Source organism: Rasamsonia emersonii, assembly GCF_000968595.1.
Source record: "Rasamsonia emersonii CBS 393.64 chromosome Unknown ctg1118621760073, whole genome shotgun sequence".
NCBI classification, from domain to species: Eukaryota; Fungi; Ascomycota; class Eurotiomycetes; order Eurotiales; family Trichocomaceae; genus Rasamsonia; species Rasamsonia emersonii.
The window spans coordinates 117,355-137,321 of NW_013563214.1; the positions used below are offsets into that span (position 1 = coordinate 117,355).

The following is a 19,967-nucleotide window of genomic DNA, read 5'->3' on the forward strand; positions in this document are numbered from 1 at the left end:
GCAGGCAGGAAAACGGCAGCGGGCAGATGACGCTATACGACAACAAGGGTATCACAATCGAAACAGAGGAAACAAGACTTGCAGCAACCAGCAGAGCAGGAGGCGCCCTTCAATCACGTCTCCAGCCGCAGTCTGGAGAGAATGACTGTCAGGAGCCAGTTGGGGGACGGAGCAATGGAATGGACTGTGGAGGCCGAGGGCGAGCAATGTATATATTCTGGAAGCCCTGGGGTGGGCCGGGGCGATACGGGACGGCCGCGAGGACGCGGAAGCACTCGCAGATTTGCGTTTGCAATGGGAACGAGTCAAGAAAGCTTGCAGAGATAGACAAGACCGGCCGGAGCCCACCAGCTAAGCCGATCCAAGCGCGAGGCGCAACGGGCGGCAAACCACCGGCGAAAAGGCGCTTCGATCGAGTGGGGATCTGGAGCCGCGACAGGGACCATCCACGCCGGGATGCGAGACACGGCGGATCTGCTCACGGCTCCCGCGGACCCAGCTCACGGCAATGGACTCACGCGACAGTGGCCGGCGAGAGGAGACGCAGAAGGCCGTAAGAGACGAGCTGTGTGCTCAATGATGACCCTGTCACTGGTGGAAGGGGAGACAAAAGTCACGAAAGCCACGAAACCACCTCAGCTAAGGGGGGACAGGGGAGAAAGGAAAAAAAAAAGAAGCTTCTGCTGAGACCGCCCGAATCTGGTCGGCGATTACTGGTTGGGCAGAAATTACCCGGAGCCTGAAGGAGACGAGCGAGAATTGACTGGATCGACCTACTTCGTAAGCAGCTGATAAGAAGACGGGGGTCGTCACGCCGGGGAAAGCGTAGTGTGGGAGTGGGACACGAGCAGCCGAGCAGGCCCAAGCGAAATGAACGAGACAGAGAATGCAGGCCGTCGATTGAGAGAGAATCGAGGGAGGAAACCCCACGCCCTGGTGACCAGCAGAAATCGAGGGCTAAAAGGAAGCATCATCGGCCGTCACTGTCAACATCATCACCACCGGGCTGAGACAAACCCAGCCCGTCGGCCGCGGGCTTTCGGGCGTGGCAAAACGCCTGAACTTTTTTTTCTGCCTCAGGTCGGAGCAGGATCGGACTCGAGCGTCGATCCAGGGCTCCGCTGAGGAAAAAGTCTTAGCGTCACGTCTTCCGGCGCCGCCAAGACCGCAGGGCAGGCTGTTTTCGTTCACCAGGGAAACGGCGGATAATCATAAATTCACGGCCGCCAAAAAGAAAAAATTCGTTCGGAGAACAGAACATATAGAAACACAGAAATATAAGGTGCCACCAACATGAAGCCAAAGACATGTTTGGTCAGAAGCTGCCCCTTTGGAGCAACCCCTTTACACGAATGAAAAACCATGGAGGGAATTCAGGCCACTCAGCTGGACGAGGAAACCAATTCCAACACACAATGACCACACAGCAGGAGCAAAAAAGACACCGACGCGGGCTGGAAGGAAATCTCGCTGTAACCATCTTGCAGCGCTGTCGAGACGTCCGGAGAGCAGGACCGGTCGGACGCCATGACCGGCCATGCAGCGTCCCAGGGCTGTGCGATTGTCCTCACACTCAATCGCCCGGTTTCTCGTCCATCACGCTCTCTCAGAACCAGAAGAGCTGGCCGTCTCGAGCTTGGCGGGCGTCCGCGCCTTTACATATGCAGCAGCAGCACTGCTATCTACCCACTGCTATCAGGGCTGGATGCTACACCACGACACATATCCCGGTCGCTATCTCTGTCTCTCAGTCTGGCTGACCAGCACAGGACGACAGTGCCTGGCGGTTATCTCTGTCCAGCAGCAGCGGCAATCTCCCAGACGTTCTGGGCAGTTCGTTATCGCCGGAGCAGTAGCAATTGGACAAAAGCTGTTGTCCGCAGAACGCGGCGATTGGCTGTAGATAAAGCCCCTGCAGCCACCGGGTGCGGTGGGGCGCCTGCAGGCTTGGCTGCACGCCCCGTCGCCGCATCGGGACTAGCGCCTTTGTCATCCGTGTTGCAGGGTCGCATGGCCATTGGCCGCAGATAAGAGCCTTTTCCGGCGCGCTGATTGGCCGGATCCCAACCATTATTCACACGGCTGCGAAATGCCTTTACAAATTGCTGCTCCTGCTGATAAGCATCCACGGCTTCCCCAGAGCCGAGCCTCCAGCTTCTGTCTTATCCGCACGCCTTCGGGCGTTTCAGGGACGATATCGGCAGGGCCCAGGGGCCACCTGCAAGCAGCTCCCTAGGTAGGAAGGACTACCGCGTCCACTGCGGAGAACAGTATCCATTTTCGTGCAAGTCGTACGGAGTACACCCGGTCAAAATACGGAGTACTCCGCAGTAGCCCTCGATTAGCATCAGGCTGATACAGGACAAGAATTCCTGCAGCACGCCGTCCTCGAAGAACCGATCGGTAGAGGCCAAGAGGTGACGGCCTCCTGACCAATCAGGACGCAGGTAATTGCGCTTTCCCAGATCTCGGCATGACTTCCGTCCGGCATGCCGACCGCCAACTACCGAACAAGAACGGAAGCACGCATACCACTGAATGCCATTGTCCGTTTCAGTAAAAAAGAAAAAAAACAATGGCATGCGAGCTCTCTCTTTTTCTCTGTTGTTACACAGTCCACCACGTCATGTCCAAAAACGTACGAATGTCAATGATATTAATAGACGCACATGTCGTTCGGTAGTACCTACCTAGCTGTTGGTACCCGACTGGGCACGGTACTACATGGACTTCACTGTACAAGGTACCACCAAGTCTTGATGGAGAGTCTCACAGAGCGCACGGAGATGCCAACCCAAAACTAACCTCATCAGTGATCAACTTCATCGGACTCAAGCAGTCGAGAAATGAATTCTCTGTCAGATCCAAGTTAGCAGACAACAGCATGGCACCTGCAGCTGGAAATCGCCTCCAAGGTGCTATATGCATACGTAAGGACATAGGAGAGCAAAGCCAAGGACGTGCTAATGAGAACCACGCCGACCCAGTCAATTTTCGCAACTTCCTTGTACCATGGGGTGAAAATGATGCCGGATTCTTCTGAGGATGAAATGGCTATCCTCGGCAAGCTTAGACAGCAGTGACAGAGAGGACGCCATTCAGCATCGCGCTGATATAGTAGCCGAACCGCCAACCGATGGTGTCGACAGAGACTCCTCCGAGGACCAGGCCGACGGCGTAACCCAGCGGCTGTCTCTTGCCCACGGACGCGAAGCCAATGTTACGTCTCAAGCCCGACGGACACCTCCTCGTCATCAAGCTGACGGCCGCCGGCAGGCACATGGCGATGGCCAGCCCAAGCAGGGTCCGAAAGACGGTTAGCTGGACGGCCGTCTGGGCCAAACCGCATCCCAGCGTCAGAAAGGTGTGTACACGGTACTACCGGCCAGGCAGATGCGCTTGTCGCCCACCACGTCGGCGAGCGAGCCAAAGACCAGCAGCGTGCACCCGGCCGCCAGCGCGTACACGGACGCGGGCCAGAACAGGAGACTCTCGCTGAGCATGAGGTCTGGGGATGCCGGAGCCCATGGTGTTGAGAAAATTGATGCCAGTGAGGATCACGATCACCAACGTGGTTCGAGTGCGGCTGATAGTAGCTACTTCCTATCCATTCTCAGGAGGAACTGTGGAAGTGAAATTCCGCGTCTGCTTTCGCTTGCGCTCTTCCAACTCGATCAAAGACAAAGTAAGCGGATGCGTCACGAGTTCCATTATTATCGTGTCTGTCTGTATTGTAGAAGAGGAGAGAGCGAGAGAGAAGACAACACCACCCCACCGCTAATACAACAATGAAAAAGAAAAAAAAGGTATCTATCAATCAAGACTTGCACAATCCCCACAAGAACAATTCAATTCGAAGACATTATATATACACTTCCAACCCACAGCTAGTTGTAGTAATAGTCTCGCAAGTATGCATTTAATTAATAACACGGATTAGCAATATACAGAGTAGAGTACCTACTCGGAAAGGAAACGTGGATGATAGATAGATAGATAGATAAATCTAGAATCCAGAATCTGGACCTGGATTATTATTACCCATCAAAGCGGAATAATTCCATTGCGTCCCAATTGTTTTACTTTTGCCTAGCTACATAGGTCTGTTAGGTAATCGTCAATACTTGGGTTGATTGTCTTATCATAGTTCTTTTTTTTTTCGGGAGGAATCTAGGACTATAATCTACTTTCTTTTTTAGCCTATAGATATACAATATACATTGTTCAATGCCAAGCAAATGAATATGATCTGTCATCTCATCTATTCCGGACTTGAGGAATTTCAACAGCGGACAGTTACTATGTTGCGTGAAAAGTACAGATTCCACTACGTAAAACAAATATCATTCCTCTGCCGTCTACATCCTCTGCCATCTACATTCTACGCTCTACAGAGATGATTTCTTTTCTAGATGCGGAAATACATGATCCAGTCCTCCTCCGCGGTCTCCCTCTTGTACAGTTCGGAGGGTCTTGTTTTCTTCTTCTTCACCCTTCACTGCAGGCTCTCCCGTCGTCGGCTCTTCGCCTGCAGAGACTACACCGCACGTTCCCCGGCTAGTCTCTTCAGCTTCGGCCTCCTCAACAGCCTGGCGCTTGGCATCCTGTTTGGCCAGTTGCTGGCGCACCCGCTCCTGATGAGCGTTCGACAAGCTCAGCGTTCGATCAACCTCTTCGGTCAGACGGTCCACCTCTGACTTCAACTTCTCGTCTCGAGTCTGCAATGGGGCAGCCTCTTCCTCCCGCACTTTCTTGTCCGGATTAGTCTCCTCCCAGACAGCTTCCAGCTCCTCCAGCCAGCCAAGGGCCTTGGCCAATTTTCGCACCCCGGCATCACAGTCGCCCAGGAGCAGAACATCGTCCGGTCGAGATCCGAGATCACCAACCCGCTCCATGTTGATGAGCAGGCGAGGCGTTTCTTCCTGACAGAGTCCTGGCAGGCTCGCGAATGGCTGGACTGTCAGACTCGTGCCCATGACGATGCACAGATCCGCCCTCGCAGGGAGGTGGCGATTACGGAAGAACTCTTCAGGGAGGGCCTCGCCAAAGAAGACGATGTCCGGTTTCACGAGACCATTGCACTGTGGCGTCAGGCAGTGAGGCACCTCACCTTTCTCCACTGCCTGTTTCATCAGATCATCCGGGTAATGACTCTTGCAGTCGATACAGTGCTGCGACGCGAAGCTCCCATGGGCGTCCACGATCATCTCTCCGGGCAGGCCAGCCTCCCGTTCAAGACAGTCGATGTTCTGGGTAAAGAGCTTCAGCAAGCGCCCCTTGTCGTGGAGCAGTCGGATGAATGAATGCGCAATGGTCGGGCGATACCGCCCGGGGTAAAGTTCGCGAGCGAGAGCATAGAACGGCCGTGGGTTGCTGCGGAAAAAGCTGATGTCAAACACCGCTTCCGGCTCTGGGAGATCGAGATGCGCCAAATTGGAGTAGATGCCTGTATCTGGCGACCGGAAATCAGGTATGCCGGCAGAGGTGCTGACGCCGGCTCCGATCTTTTAGGTTTTTAGTATATCAATCAAATACAACACGCGATCGAATCATTTCCGACAAGGAATGTGGGAGTCCTACCATGACAACAATCCTCCGTACGTCTCTCTCTAGTATATATTTGGCGAGAGACTCCACATCCCGGCGCTCCAGCACGCGGGGAGGGGTATTCTCATCCACCGGCGTGGAGACTTCGTTCCCCATGTTCGTCCGGGGACGGCCAGGTTTCGGCCGCGAATGTCTGGGACGGCGACGGCGACCTATATTGAAGAAGCGTAAGAGAAAAGAGATAGTTCTCGACACGGTGGCAAGCAAATAACGATCGATAGGGAGCTAATAATGCGACTATGGGTGGAATGTGGGCATGCTTTTTCCAGAAACTGGAGACGGCGGAGAAATACGTCAGTCTGCACGTTCTCCGCAGCCCATTCCCAATACAGTAAAGCGCATGATCGACCATATCAGCACGTGAATCTATACAACAGAACATGTCTTCGCATTATTTCTTGCTCTTTTGCAAGTAAGTGAAAAGAATAGGTAAAGTAATGAAAGCATACAGTCAATGGTGGGTAGAGAGCAAGTTTCCTGTTAGTGAACCTAGAGACTCAGCGTTAGCTTTTCTATTTCTTGTATTTTTTTTCCTTTTCCTTTTCCCCAATTTTTGTTTATCCCAGTTGCCTCCCTTCTGGGATTGTTGTAATGTTATTCAAGCTTCAATACCACAGGCAGAACTGTGTACGGAGTACTCCTGTCAGAACATCGGCTGTGATGATACCAGACGGGTTCCGTATTCTCTGACCACACAATATGCCAGCACGAGTTGCTGGTTTTAAGACTTTACCAGCATTCATTATTAACACGTTCCATATGGAGTCGCCACCTCGCAGAGAGGTCATCTACCCTAGGACTTCGAGAGCTTGTCTCTTGGCGGCAATATCTCTCCAGGACGGAGGTATTCGACTGTTGAGTACGAGAAGCGTTGCAAGGCCGATTCAGAAACCGGTAGTATTTCTGGTGAGATCAATTGTTTGATAGTCTGTCAGCCTGGTACTCTAACTCCTCTTGTAGACCTATTGATAGTCGAATGGGCCGTTCCGATGAGCAGATGTCACTGCATCCCATATTCTCCTGGAGTACGGATTTCCTTTGATTCCCCTTCCGACACTGACGTATCAGACTACACAATCATAAAGATGTGGATACGTCTGTGCCAGCTCTCATTTGCTGGTCTCACTCACCAGCATACTGTCGAGACGACATCCACCTTCGACTTAGAGAAGGATCTTGACGCCTAAATCCCGAATTCCATGTTTTCGTCATCTGCTATCTCCTCAACCCCCAACTAGCGATATTAATAGATTTAGAGCAGGCTCAGAGCCCGTGACTTTTGTGGCGTACTAAATTTTTTTTTTCGCGAGCAGCCTCCCATGAATGAGGACGAGGACAATGAGAGCGAAAACGATTCTCAGAAAGAGTTGAAGAGGCAGTTTGGTTCGCCAAAGTTGGGGTTGGGGCTCAACTGAGCAGAGGTACTTGGATATTGTCGAAGCGTATTCGTGACTGTCAATTGACTGAGACACGATCTGGTTGCCATTGACTAGCGTCTTCCACTGAGAGAAATCTTGCTGTAGACAGGTTATCTTTTATTTTATAATTAACATTCGATGCTTGTTCATGTTGTAAATATTGATCTGTCCTACTACGTAGACCGCCTGCCATACATCTCTGTCCGGCCAATGAACGGGCTTCCCCACAACGAAGCGGCCCGTACGACGGTGCCTGATGACTTCCGACTGCAACCTGTCAACATCCCACCCCGCGACGTCCGCCACGTCCATGAGGAGGAAATGTCCAAGGTAAACGGTGTCAGCACCATCAATGGTCATGTGGAGCCCTCTTCGCCCATCGCCACCGCTGGCACGTCCTCTCCTCCCGATGTCTTCAACGCCAGCTCCGTCGCCGAGATCAAGGCGGCCCTCTCCCACCTCCAGGACCAGGAGGCAGCAGTCACAGCTCGTCTAGATGCGCTCGTCGCGTCGCAGAAGGACTTTTCGCGAGAACTAGGTCGACTGGATCTGCTGCGCGCCCATCTCAGTTCCCAGGCCAGTACGACCCGAACGATCAGCCATGGCATGCTCTCCGGCGCTGCAGCGACCGCGGACCGCATCTCGAGCGCCGTGCGACGTCTCGACCTCGAACAGTCGAGGGTGAAGGCGACTTTGGAGGTGGTTGAGCAGGTGGCAGAACTGAAGGCGTGTGTCCTGGGCGTGACGGGTTCGATGGAGGGCCCTCAGGACTGGGAGACGGCCGCCAGCTATCTGAACCGGGCCTCCAAAATCCCTCCGGAGGTGGTCAATGGCGCCTTCGCGGCACAAATCGTGCCCACCGCCGAGGTTCCCGATCCCCCCAATGTGACGCTCAACAATGCGGCCGAGTCCCTCTGCGGACTGTTCCTGCGAGAGTTCGACAAGGCGGTTAAAGAGAACAACAGCGCAAAAATTACACGATTCTTCAAGCTATTCCCGCTAATAGGCCGATCGGAAGTCGGTCTGGATGTATACGGACGGTACGTGTGTCAGGGAGTGGCCTCGCGGGCGCGGTCCAACCTCAATGCGGGGACCGGAGGAGCGCAGGGCAAGGATGGCTACTTCTACGCGAACGCTCTCACCAAGCTATTTGAGCACATTGCGCAGATCATCGACGGACATGGGGAGCTGGTAGAACGACACTACGGTTCGGGCAAGATGACAAGGGTGATTGAGCGATTACAGGTGGAGGCGGATGTCCAGGGTGGCATCATCATCGATACGTGGAGTGATGAGCGCCATGTCGATCGCAAACTAAAGGATATCAAATCCTACGCCTTTACATTCCTGGTGCAAAGCTTCCTCCCGGCACAACGTGGCGGCGGAACGCCTCGTGCAACCTCGCCAGCGAGCAAAGATGCTGCCCCAGCTGAAGACGAGGGCGTCGACATGAAGGAGGTGGATGGAATTCTGAATGAAATGGCGGTCATGTTGGGACGTTGGTCTCTTTACTGTCGGTTTTTGGCAGACAAGTGCAGGGTGTGTGACTGAATTCTTTTTCTTCCGTACATGCTGGTTGCTGACCAAAAGAACAGCCTCCCGAAGAAGACGAGGACGCAGAGATCCATCTGATACTGCCGGATTTCCTGGTGGAGTCGGCCCTGGCGAAGAAGATCAACGATCGATTGATCACTCCATTCAACGCCATGACTACCTTCTTCTTACGCCGCTCGGTCGAGAAGGCGTTCCAGCTGGATGAGCAGCCGTCGGGCCTGACATTGAATCCGCACAAACCACTCAATGCGGAGCCTCCTCACATCACATCCGCCGTGGACGACATCATGTATATAGTTAACAAGGTCCTCCAGCAGTCTATTGCGACGTCCCAGAGGGCGGTGGTGACCAGTGTTGTTCCAACCTTGGCCCGGGTGTTGGGATCCGACTTCATCGGCATGATCCAGCGAAAGATGCGAGACGAATACTATCCCAAGCCGCCTGTGCAAGGTGCTCAACCGCCAGAGCAGACCGTCATTGCCTTTCTTGTTTTGATCAACAACTTGGATGTTGCGGTGGACTACATCCGCCGGATCGTGCAGGGGCATGTGGAGAAGAAGAGTGCTGGCGTGGACGACGCGTCAGAAGACGACAGCGGACTGCAGGCGCTGTTCCCCGTGTCAGACGACGCTGCCGTCGTTGCCCAGACATTGAAATCTCTGTCGACGTCGTTCGAGTCCAAAGCGAACGACTTGCTCTCGGACGGCATTCAAGTTGTCTTCAACAATGTGGTGAAGAATCGTCTGCGACCGATCCTGGCCGACGCATTCCGAGATATTGAATACCAGCCGCGGGATCATAACGATCCCACCAGCACATATCAAAGCTACGATCCGGACGAGGATGAGGACGAGGACGCCCGTCGTGCGGAGCTCGTTCGCCCGCGGTTTGCAACCGCGTGGGGAGAGCTGCTTCTGCCCATCTCGCGGATCTTGACTGCGGCAACTTTCGACCGTTTGTTGACGGTGACGGTCGCCTATCTGGCGCGACTGCTAGAGAAGCGGCTCTGGTCGTATCACGGACGGGTCAACGCGCTGGGCGCCATCCGGCTGGAGCGGGATATTTCGGGGATCGTGAGTGCGGCAGTGGATGTAGGGAGCGGGTCTGGAGCGCCATCTCGCTACCGGCATCGAGAAGCGTTTGCTCGATGCGTGCAGATCGCGATGGTGATGGCGATGGAGGAGGATGAATGGGAGGAACTGGCCCGGGGCGGGGAGAGTGCGGCGGTGGTGGACAAGTTAAGTCCAGAGGAGCGGGCGAGAGCTCGAGCGATGGTGCGATAGATTTCTTTTTTCTTTCTCCATGAATATGATACCACAGCATAAGTTATGCACTGTTCTTGGCCATGACTTGTTTCATATACATATATCTAGGATATGGGTAAGGGCGGGATAGAGGAAGTTTATCAGTTCTGTACTGTACATGTAGTCAATCAAAGATGAATGCAGTTGAACTGTGCCATGATCTATCTATACTGTAGAACCAAGGAAAAATAGTACTAATTAATGAGATCTAATTTCTGTTGCTGTACAGGAAGAAAAGAAAAGAAAAGAGAAAGAACCCTTCCTAACGACCTTAAGCTTCTCTACCTGCTACCATTCTCTTTCATCCTCACTTATGCAGCACAACAGCAATGGCTTGCAGAAACAACTTCCTCCCTCCCTGAGGGCTCGTTCGCATTGCGAACAAAACAAAGGCTTCTTCAGCCAGATGACTTCTTGATGCGACTTCACTTTGGGAAGCTTTTATGTACTGAAGTACTAAGTAATGAATCCAGGCCGCCGTTGGAGCGAAGAATCCCTGGGTTTTCGACACTGATCCATTGTTATTGTCTTGTGTTGCGTGTGAGAGTAATAAATGGAAGCTTCTTGTGGAAAGAAAGTAAGAAAGAAAGAAAGAAAGAAATGAATTCTGCTGATAGCTACCTAGCTACATAATCATAGCTTCTTTAGCTTCTTTTTTTTTTGTTTGGGCTTCTTTTGCGTACTTCCAGAAGAAAGCAAGTTATTATTGAAGTTAATAGTTATTGGGACGGGGGGGGGAAAATAGTGCCTGGACGAGTTAATAGAATAGGGCTTTTAGAAACTTTCAATTTTTTAGGGCTAATCCAGCAAAATAAAGAGGGGGAAAAAACAGGGAAGATAGGGAGGGAAATGAAAAAGGACAGAGGGGTATTATATGACTCGAGTATTCCTTACCCTCCGTATATTATTAGTCCCTCTATGAGGGGATAATAAAGCAGAAGAGTGTTCACGTATATGGCTGGACTAAATTGATTCTCTCATCTTCCATCAGGCATCCTGTCTAGAGTGCTGACAGACTATCGACTAACTAGAAGACTAATTTTGTGGTCGACGCCGTATTGGCGGTGTGAGGGCGGATTCGATTCGATGGAGGTCCAGGCCCAGCAGCCAGGGTTTAGTTCCAGGAAACCGATAGTTTAGATTATGTAGTTTAGAATTTTGGAATAGTTTTTTTTCTGGTCATGGGATTAGGTGACTCCAGTTCTGTCTCCAAGTCGAGCTTGGCTCGAGTGGAGAAGACGGCGGAACCAACGTCAACGCCGTTCTAGCTGTCAGCACAGGACGGAAGAATCCGTCCAGCTGGTCCCATCTGCAGGATTGGATAGTCGATCATCCAGCTCAGAGCAAGCAAGGATTCGGATTTGTGTGATCGATCGACGGTCGTCGACTCGCACGGGTCGTGGCAGACTCACCGGGCTGCAGGCTGGGATTCGGCATTTCCCTCCCTCCCGCCTTGCCCCACGCTTGCTGGCATCCCCCTCCAAGCACTTCTCTCGTCTTTTCCTCCTTCTTTTCTCTTTCGTCCTCGAAAAATTCTGCCCTCAGTCTGCCTTCTCTTCTTCCACTGTCGACGCTTGCCACAACTCCGTTAGAGTCACCATGGTGGGAATTGGTCCCCGGCGCCCGCCCTCCCGCAAGGGTAAGTTGCCCACCCCACGTCCAGAGTGCGGAGAGCGTGCTGACAACGTCACCAGGATCCATGGCCGATGTGCCCAAGGATCTCTTGCAGCAGATCAAGGAATTCGAGGACCTCTTCACGGTGGACCGCGCCAAGCTGAAGCAGATTGTTGACCACTTCGTCAAGGAGCTGGAGAAAGGTATGTCAGCCTGTATGGAGGAGACCCGAGAATCCGCACGCTGACCGTGACCTTTCTTTCCAGGTCTCAGTAAGGAAGGCGGGAACATCGTAAGTCCAGTATCGACTGGATTAGTACGAAAGAAGCTGACGCCGCCAGCCGATGAATGTCACCTGGGTGTTCGGCTTCCCTTCGGGTGACGAGACCGGAACCTTCCTCGCCCTCGACATGGGCGGCACCAACCTGCGGGTTTGTGAAGTCGTCCTGACGGAGGAAAAGGGCGAGTTCGACATCACCCAGTCCAAGTACCGCATGCCGGAGGAGCTCAAGACCGGCACGGCGGAGGAGCTGTGGGAGTACATCGCCGACTGCTTGCAGCAATTCCTGGAATACCACCACGAGGGCGAGAAGCTGGCCAAACTCCCGCTGGGCTTCACTTTCTCCTACCCCGCGACACAGAACTACATCGACCACGGCATCCTTCAGCGGTGGACCAAGGGCTTTGACATTGATGGCGTCGAGGGCCACGACGTTGTTCCCCAGTTCGAGGAGGCTTTGAGAAGAAGAGTATGTCAGCCGCGACACTGCAACTGAAGCCTGCTGACGGGTATTTTAGGGTCTCCCCATTAAAACCACTGCATTGATCAACGACACGACGGGCACACTCATCGCGTCCGCCTATACCGACCCCGAGATGAAGATTGGCTGCATCTTCGGCACCGGGGTCAATGCGGCGTACATGGAGAATGCTGGGTCGATCCCTAAGATCGCCCACCTGAACCTGCCGCCCGAGACCCCCATCGCAATCAACTGCGAGTATGGCGCCTTTGACAACGAACACGTCGTGCTGCCACGCACGCAATACGACATCATCATCGACCGGGATTCGCCCCGCCCCGGGCAACAGACGTTCGAGAAGATGACGGCTGGTCTGTACTTGGGCGAGATCTTCCGACTGGCTCTGATTGATCTCATCGACAACAAGCCGGGTCTGATCTTCGAAGGGCAGGACGTGTCCAAGCTGCGCAAGCCGTACTCGCTGGATGCGTCTTTCCTGGCGGCCATTGAGGAGGACCCGTTCGAGAACCTGCAAGAGACGCAGGAGCTGTTCGAGCGGGTGCTGCAGATCAAGCCGACCAAGCCCGAGCTAGAGATGTGCCGCCGACTGGCGGAGCTGATTGGCACGCGAGCAGCGCGACTGTCGGCGTGCGGTGTGGCCGCGATCTGCAAGAAGAAGAACATCGAGTCGTGCCACGTCGGGGCGGACGGGTCGGTGTTCACCAAGTACCCGCACTTCAAGGCGCGGGGCGCGCAGGCGCTGCGGGAGATCCTGGACTGGAAAGACGATGAGAAGGACAAGGTGGTGATCCTGCCGGCCGAGGATGGATCCGGTGTGGGCGCGGCGCTGATTGCGGCTTTGACGCTGAAGCGGGTCAAGGAGGGCAATCTGGTGGGCATCCGGGACAAGGGATCCATGGAGACGATGCTGTAGTTTCCCAGAACTGCAGTGATGGGCAGAAAGGAAAGCGAGACCGATCCGATTGCATAAGATGATCCAGACATACGTACATATACATAGATTGGGTTGGCGGACATAAACGCTTAGCTAGATTATATTTTGATTATGAGTGCCCAGTGATGAATCTGGATTCATAGAGAACGTCGATGAATGAGTGAGTATTCGTTTTGGTCTTGAGCACTGCAGTAGTACGATTGGTATATGAGCTGAATTCAATCAGCGCCTTTATATGCTATATTTATATCTAGTATAATGACTATATCAGATTAGACTGTCGATGTATATATATATATATTTATATATAACCTATACGTGAGATCCCGCAAGAGAAACTAAGAATCAACTGTGCACAAAATTTCGCCTACTCAACTCACAGCTTCGACGGCACCCATTTCGGCTGTGTCTTGGACGCAAACGCACTCACGCCGATCTTGAAATTCTCCCCCTGGTACAACTTGTCGATATACTCCTCCGCCGTGCGGGCAGTGGCCCGCTCGACGCTGGCCGTCTCCCACGCCTCGCGCAGGCCGTGGCGGGTGATGATGATGGCGTCGGGCGACAGGCTGGCGATGCGCACCGCCAGCGCAACAGTCTCGTCCACGACTGACTGCGGCGTCTTGGAGATCTTGTTGATCAGGTGGTACCCCAGCGCCTCCTGCGCGGACAGTCGCCGGCACGTCAGCGCGATCTCCGACGCGACCTGCAGTCCGCAGTTGCGGATGATCCGCGGAAGACCCCCGGCGGCTGCGTACAGTCCGACTTGCGCTTCTGGGAGGCCGAATTGTGCTGTGGGCGAGGCTACTACTAGGTCACTGGATTGAATTGTCAGCCTTGTAGAAACTATTGATAAGAAGTAGGTAGGGAACACACCAGTTCAAGCAGATCTCGAAGCCGCCGCCCAGGGCATACCCATTGACGGCCGCCAGGACGGGCTTCTTGCCTCTCCGGCGGCTCAGGCCCATAAACCCCGTTGGCGGATGGGCAAGGCCCAATTTCGAGTCTGAAGACGGAGAGGAAGATTGCGACGATGCTGCAAGCTCGTTCTGCTCAATCAGGTCCTGGCCCGCACAGAAGGCCTTGTCGCCGGCGCCCGTAACGACGGCGACGCGCAGCGAGGGCTCCTCGTCGAACCAGCGGAAGATGGCATGGCCTTCCCAGTGGGCTTTGTTGGTGAGGGCGTTGCGCTGCTTCTCGCGGTTGATGGTCACCAGCAGCACGTGCGGGGCGGGATAGGACAGCAGATAGGCGGTCGTGGCGGGGGGCTGCGTCTGGATGTTGTCCGCCATGGTGTACGATAGAGGAGTATTCGTCTTATTGATCTATGGTATATAGATGGGTTATTGTTTTGTACAACGCATTAGCTTCCAGTTGGTAACGCGGGGATAAGCTTAATACTGCCTCGGTAACTAATCACCTTGCGGCTAATTCTAATGAACCTAGGTCCGGCCAGTCCACATTAGAGCTCCTTTGGTATGAAATGCTCTCTATCCGGAGCTTAGCAGAGCATGACTGTATGAGGGCTATATACCAAGATGCCATTGGTGGGGAGAATTCATCCCAATTGCAAACAGCACGTCGATATACTTCTTCATGTGCGGGGAAGACGATCGACCTCGGCACGCGTTGTGGACCATCCATGCGGTGGAACTTAGTTCTTCAACTCTTGTACTACATGAATAGTATAAACATGCAAAATACAGATCTGTATACACCTGTATACGCATGGGTATACGCCAATTGAGCTAGTCAACAAGAGCACAGTTCTCTCACCATGGCTCCAGCCACACCAGTCATCATCGGCGTCGCCGACGTCAAGAACCGCTCTGTCCAGGTCGAAGACGCCCTCGAGCCCGCGCAGCTCATGCTCGAGGCCATCCGCCAGGCCATCCAGGACACGGGTCTCGATTCTGCCTCCCAGCAACAGCTGCAGTCGCAGATCGACAGCATTGACGTCGTCCGGACGTGGACCTGGCCCTATCGCGATCTGCCGGGGCTGCTGGCGGAGAAGCTGCGCATCCAGCCTGAGCATCGATTCTGTACCGACCATGGCGGCAATCAGCCCGCGAAGCTGCTGGATGAAGCCGCCCGGCGCATTGCCCTGGGGAAGACCAAGGTTGCCGTCATCACGGGGGGAGAGGCTCTAGCCTCACGTGAGTCACTTCAACTCTTATCTTCTTCAGACGAGAGCAGGGCTAATACTGCATGTGCTGTACATGTACTGACTGACTGCAACAGTGGCCGCCTGCGCGAAAGCCAACAAGCTGCCTCCCCCTGGCTGGACAGCGCCAGACAAGCGCGTCGAGTCGGTCTTTTCTCCCTCGACCCTGGCTCTGGGTGAAGGTATGCTGCAGACACTGACCTCCTATGTGCAATTGACACTCACCACATCGGCGCGAGCAACAGACCTCGGTGGAATCCACTCCATCGGCGCCCCGATCCACGTCTATCCTCTGTACGAGAACGCCTTCCGCGCGTATCGGGGCCAGTCGATCCGGGAAAACAATGCCGAGTCGGCCAGACTGTACGCCCAGTTCAGCCAGGTCGCGTCGCAGAACCCTTACTCCTGGAACTACGGCAAGCCAGCTGACACGGCGGAGTCGATTGGCACCGTGTCCAAGCGAAATCGCATGATCTGCTTTCCATGTAAGACTGTCTCGAGACTAGAACCATTCTTACACTGTATTGACTATTGACTCGTTTAGATCCCCTCCTGATGAACGCTTTCAACACCGTCAATCTAGCAGCCGCCTGTCTGCTGACATCGACGGAGTATGCGCGACAACTGGGCGTCCCGGAAAGTCGATGGATCTATCCGTTGGGTGGTGCAGGGACGAAAGATAGTGACTGGTGTATGCACATCATCTCTGTTCCGGAACAAATCCACATGTAACAATACAGTTGAGCTGATGAATTATCGCAGTCTGGGAACGACCGAATTTCTTCACCAGTCCGTCCATCTCCCGCTCGCTGGACGAGGGACTGCGCTCGTCGGGGTTGAGGGCAGAGGATATTGACCTGTTTGATTTTTACTCGTAAGACCTGACGAGATCAATCCATCGTATATTGAATTGATGCTGACGGACTGGACTGAAGATGCTTCCCCATCGTCCCCAAGCTCGCCTGTCATCATTTAGGGCTCGATATCCTGAACCCTGAAAAGCCGATTACTCTGCTGGGGGGACTGACGTCTTTCGGGGGCGCAGGGAATAATTATTCCATGCACGTATGTATTGCCCTCAATACATACTTATCAAAAATCATTGCCTAATACATATTCAATATCGGGTGCATATATAGGCCATCACAGCAATGGTCCGCAAATTGCGAACAGGCCCAGCTACCAATGGCCTGATCCTCGCCAACGGCGGTGTCCTGACCTACCAGCATGTCGTCTGTCTGTCGTCGAAGCCTAGAAGATCGTCATCGTCCTACCCCGACAGAAACCCCCTCCCGGAGGTTATTACTGATGTCCCTGTTCCACCGATCGCTGCCCAGGCAGAGGGCGAGGCTACGATAGAGGTGAGTCTCTCATTCCCTTCCCAGTCTTCATGTATACATACGTGTGCATGCATGTACTTATCTACGTGAAATTTATTCCTACATATATTAATCAATCAATCCTTATCGATACAACCCCAACAGACCTACACCGTCGAATTCAACCGCTCCGGCTCCCCAGAGAAAGGCTTCATTGTCGGCCGCCTCAAAGATACCGGCGAGAGGTTCGTCGCCAACCACGCTGATGCGGAGAGTCTGGCTAGGCTGGCTGGCTCGTCTTCTTCGAGCGAGTTCGAGCCCATCGGGCAGACGGTGTTTGTTTTTGTGGAAGATGAAGACGAAAATGAAAATGAAAGTGAAAATGGGAACGATAAGAGAAGAAAGAAGGCGAGAAGGAGGAGGAATCTGTTCTCCTTTGAGAGGAGGGAAAGCAAGGGGAAAGGGAAAGGATTGTCTGGGGCGAAGTTGTAAGTACGTATAACGTATACAACGTATGTAATGTGTACTGTGTATATTGTATAGTACATGCATGCATATCTGATTATTTGGATGAGTGTGTATGACATCTACCTACCTATCTACCTACCTATCTATCTATCTACTGTCTAATATACAGTTGAAAGACGAAGTTGATATCCATATTTGGTAAACTGTCCGTACTTGGAAATTAGTAACAGGTCAGTAATAAGTCCTGCATGCAATTCATTTCCTGAATTCATTCTTTCTCTCTAGTTCTGTCGATGAGCGTCATCTATATACTACTCTACAATCCAGTCTATACAACATGCAACAAAAGACAGGCCATATGATCATCCCATCAACCGTGAATCTCCCACAGTCGGATCCGACCCTGCTCGTTGCCCACAGCCAGAAGATTGGACTCGGGCGAGATGGCTACGGACGAAATCCGGCCAAACGGGGTGTTGGAAGTCGGCCAGTTGCGGTAGACGGTGCAGGATGGCAGATGGACTGCGTCAAGTCAGCATACAACAAACATGTCACGTCGAACAACAAACAACAAGGTTGAAAGCTTACCCAATCTTAAAGCGTCCCTCTTCCATCGGCTGGTCATCACCATAAGCTGGCCGTCCGCCGAGAAGACGAGATGACTGATCGGCGTCGTCAGCTGGTCCAGCATGCGCACCGGCTTGGGATTGCGAGGGATCGCCTCTTGAATATCCTTCTTCTTCGACGACTCAGCCTGGGCCACCGCCGCCGCCCACGGGCGTCGGTCGTAGACATTGACGATGCCGCTCGAGCTGCCCACCGCAACCCACCGGTCTCCTCCCAGCTGCGGCCGCCCCGACGACCCGCCCAGACTGATCACGGTCGTGCCCACAGCGCCCTCATCCGTCCAGCGTGCAACAACCCGGCGGAGTCGTCCATCCCATTCCGATATCTCGCCGTTCTTGCTCGCAACACACATCCCCTCGCCGTCACTCCACCATGCAAAGTCGGCGACGCCGCCCCGGCCATCGACGCGCACCTGGGCAATCCATTTCCCGGACGTGGAATCCAGGACATTGATCAGGCCGCCGCCCTTGCGCGCCGTCCCGACCAGCCCGATATACCGTCCGCACGGTGACAGCTTGAATCGCTCCATAGACCTCTGTTCCTCCTTGCGGGCTGCCGTAGCCTTGACCTTCTCCACCTTTCCTGTATCCAGATCCCAGATGTGGAAGTACCGCCGACGGCCGGACGCAAAGATCCTATTCCCCGTGGGCGGAGCAAACGCCGAGGTATGGATGGGTGTGTGTCGGATGTGAAGTGAAGTAACGAGAAGATTCGGCGACGGCGCGTCTGGAGAGATATGATGCAGGAACAGTGTCGACGCTGGACCGGAGGAGAGCAGAAGTGGGTAATGAGGGTGAAAGGAAAGAGAATCTATAGAAGACTGTATCAAAGCATTAGCCAGACTCACGTAGATCCCGGCTCGAAAGCTCACTTACCGGCTGATCGCCCCCGACATCCTTGAGTCGCTGAATGTCTATGACCTCCTGGCGCAGTCTCCTTTCACCACCGGTCTTCCGTTCCTGTCTCAAAAGATCGCCAGCACTCTGGAGGAGCTTGGCCAGCGGTTGCGTTGACAGTTCGCTCTCATCATCGGTATCCATCTCGTCCACACTCGAGACGTCAGAGTCGCTGCTACCCATGCTGCCGGCCCTCTTCCTCCGCTTTGCGTTCCTCTGGGGATTGGCCCATTCGGGCGTGGGATGCAGCCGCAGGTACTGCCTGCGTAGTCGTCGAATGTACTCCTTCCCGCTGATGAGATCCTCCGACTCGGTGACGCGCAATTTCCTCAGTCGCTGGTTGCCCGCCAGAGAAATAGTCAAGCGCTCATCATCGCTGTCCACCCAAACGGGCGGCTGAACAGGATTGCCAAACTCGTCCGTCTCCTCTTCCTCCTCCTCCTTATCGGATGGCGTCGTAGCGGCGGGAACAACAGCACCGGGTGCCTCGACTGTGCCTGAATCGAGGAAAAATAGCTTTGCAGAGAGAAATTGAGGTTAGCAGCAAAATTCCCTCCATTTTAGCTGGCCTCCACTCACATCAGCATCTGCGATGCCGTCCATATCCTGATCATCCTCTGCGCTCTTGTCATCCCCGCCGGCGCCTTCATCGCCGCTCATCATATCAATATCGGTCGTTTGTCGACTCCGATGGCTCTTCAATGCCTCGTGAAAGCCCTCGTCATCTCCGAACAACAGCTTCTCCAGTTTCTTCTCCGTTTCGTCTGGTTCCGGGACGTCCTCATCGCTGGATTCATTGTGATCTTGGTCTTGGCTGACATCGTCCTCTTCTTTGTCGTGGAACTGCCTCGAAATTGACTTGTCCTCCTCGAAAGGAGACGGATCTGCTCCGGCGGAGGCCTTGGCCTCTCGCGCCTTTTCCTTGACACGAGACATGGAGTCCTTTTCTGCAACCTCTCGATTAGGAAATCAGAGCGGGTGTGACAGGTCCTGAGAACTATAGCAATGATAACAAGAACACATACGACTCCTCAAGAGTGCGCAACAGCCTGGTGGAAAATTCTCTTGTCCAGCCGAAATTTTTGCTCGCTGCAAAGATCCAAGACTTTTTTTTTCTGCCGTTGCGGCTCTGCTGCGGAGCTCCGTTAGCGCGGGCGGAATCGCTCTGCGGGCCCAGTGGAGCTGCTGATAACAGATAGGGCTAACTGGCGTAAGGAATGTCAAGAGCTCCTGTACGAAGTATTCCAGGTTAAAGAGAGATCAAGAAATAAATGTGATTGGCAAGAAACATTCTCAGTGTG

The 19,967-nt window shown here is 53.6% G+C and overlaps 7 protein-coding genes across 7 annotated transcripts; 4 read left to right on the forward strand and 3 right to left on the reverse strand.

The window, feature by feature from the left end:
• Positions 1–2,884: 2,884 nt before the first annotated feature.
• Positions 2,885–3,536, forward strand: T310_3587 (uncharacterized protein; the record flags this gene model as incomplete). Its single annotated transcript, XM_013473539.1, has 3 exons — positions 2,885–2,930; positions 3,074–3,316; positions 3,394–3,536. The coding sequence occupies 3 exons, from the start codon at positions 2,885–2,887 to the stop codon at positions 3,534–3,536; spliced, it is 432 nt and encodes a 143-aa protein (XP_013328993.1).
• An 852-nt stretch (positions 3,537–4,388) lies between these two features.
• On the reverse strand, positions 4,389–5,703 carry T310_3588 (SIR2 family histone deacetylase; the record flags this gene model as incomplete). Its single annotated transcript, XM_013473540.1, has 2 exons — positions 4,389–5,504; positions 5,581–5,703. 2 exons carry the CDS (start codon positions 5,701–5,703, stop codon positions 4,389–4,391), a joined length of 1,239 nt encoding a protein of 412 aa, XP_013328994.1.
• Positions 5,704–6,926: 1,223 nt separating this feature from the next.
• T310_3589 (uncharacterized protein) lies at positions 6,927–10,593 on the forward strand (the record flags this gene model as incomplete). Its single annotated transcript, XM_013473541.1, has 7 exons — positions 6,927–6,990; positions 7,207–8,564; positions 8,621–9,652; positions 9,737–9,853; positions 9,953–9,959; positions 10,113–10,460; positions 10,523–10,593. 7 exons carry the CDS (start codon positions 6,927–6,929, stop codon positions 10,591–10,593), a joined length of 2,997 nt encoding a protein of 998 aa, XP_013328995.1.
• An 889-nt stretch (positions 10,594–11,482) lies between these two features.
• On the forward strand, positions 11,483–13,171 carry T310_3590 (Hexokinase; the record flags this gene model as incomplete). The annotated part of the gene is made up of 5 exons (XM_013473542.1): positions 11,483–11,522; positions 11,578–11,700; positions 11,764–11,789; positions 11,839–12,246; positions 12,296–13,171. 5 exons carry the CDS (start codon positions 11,483–11,485, stop codon positions 13,169–13,171), a joined length of 1,473 nt encoding a protein of 490 aa, XP_013328996.1.
• Positions 13,172–13,459: 288 nt separating this feature from the next.
• On the reverse strand, positions 13,460–14,484 carry T310_3591 (Carnitinyl-CoA dehydratase; the record flags this gene model as incomplete). The annotated part of the gene is made up of 3 exons (XM_013473543.1): positions 13,460–13,469; positions 13,573–14,010; positions 14,069–14,484. The coding sequence occupies 3 exons, from the start codon at positions 14,482–14,484 to the stop codon at positions 13,460–13,462; spliced, it is 864 nt and encodes a 287-aa protein (XP_013328997.1).
• Positions 14,485–14,969: 485 nt separating this feature from the next.
• On the forward strand, positions 14,970–17,237 carry T310_3592 (Thiolase; the record flags this gene model as incomplete). Its single annotated transcript, XM_013473544.1, has 8 exons — positions 14,970–15,348; positions 15,434–15,841; positions 15,901–16,047; positions 16,119–16,230; positions 16,292–16,421; positions 16,496–16,717; positions 16,841–17,163; positions 17,219–17,237. The coding sequence occupies 8 exons, from the start codon at positions 14,970–14,972 to the stop codon at positions 17,235–17,237; spliced, it is 1,740 nt and encodes a 579-aa protein (XP_013328998.1).
• Positions 17,238–17,513: 276 nt separating this feature from the next.
• On the reverse strand, positions 17,514–19,602 carry T310_3593 (Small nucleolar ribonucleoprotein complex subunit; the record flags this gene model as incomplete). Its single annotated transcript, XM_013473545.1, has 4 exons — positions 17,514–17,665; positions 17,732–18,590; positions 18,646–19,182; positions 19,246–19,602. The coding sequence occupies 4 exons, from the start codon at positions 19,600–19,602 to the stop codon at positions 17,514–17,516; spliced, it is 1,905 nt and encodes a 634-aa protein (XP_013328999.1).
• Positions 19,603–19,967: the final 365 nt, after the last annotated feature.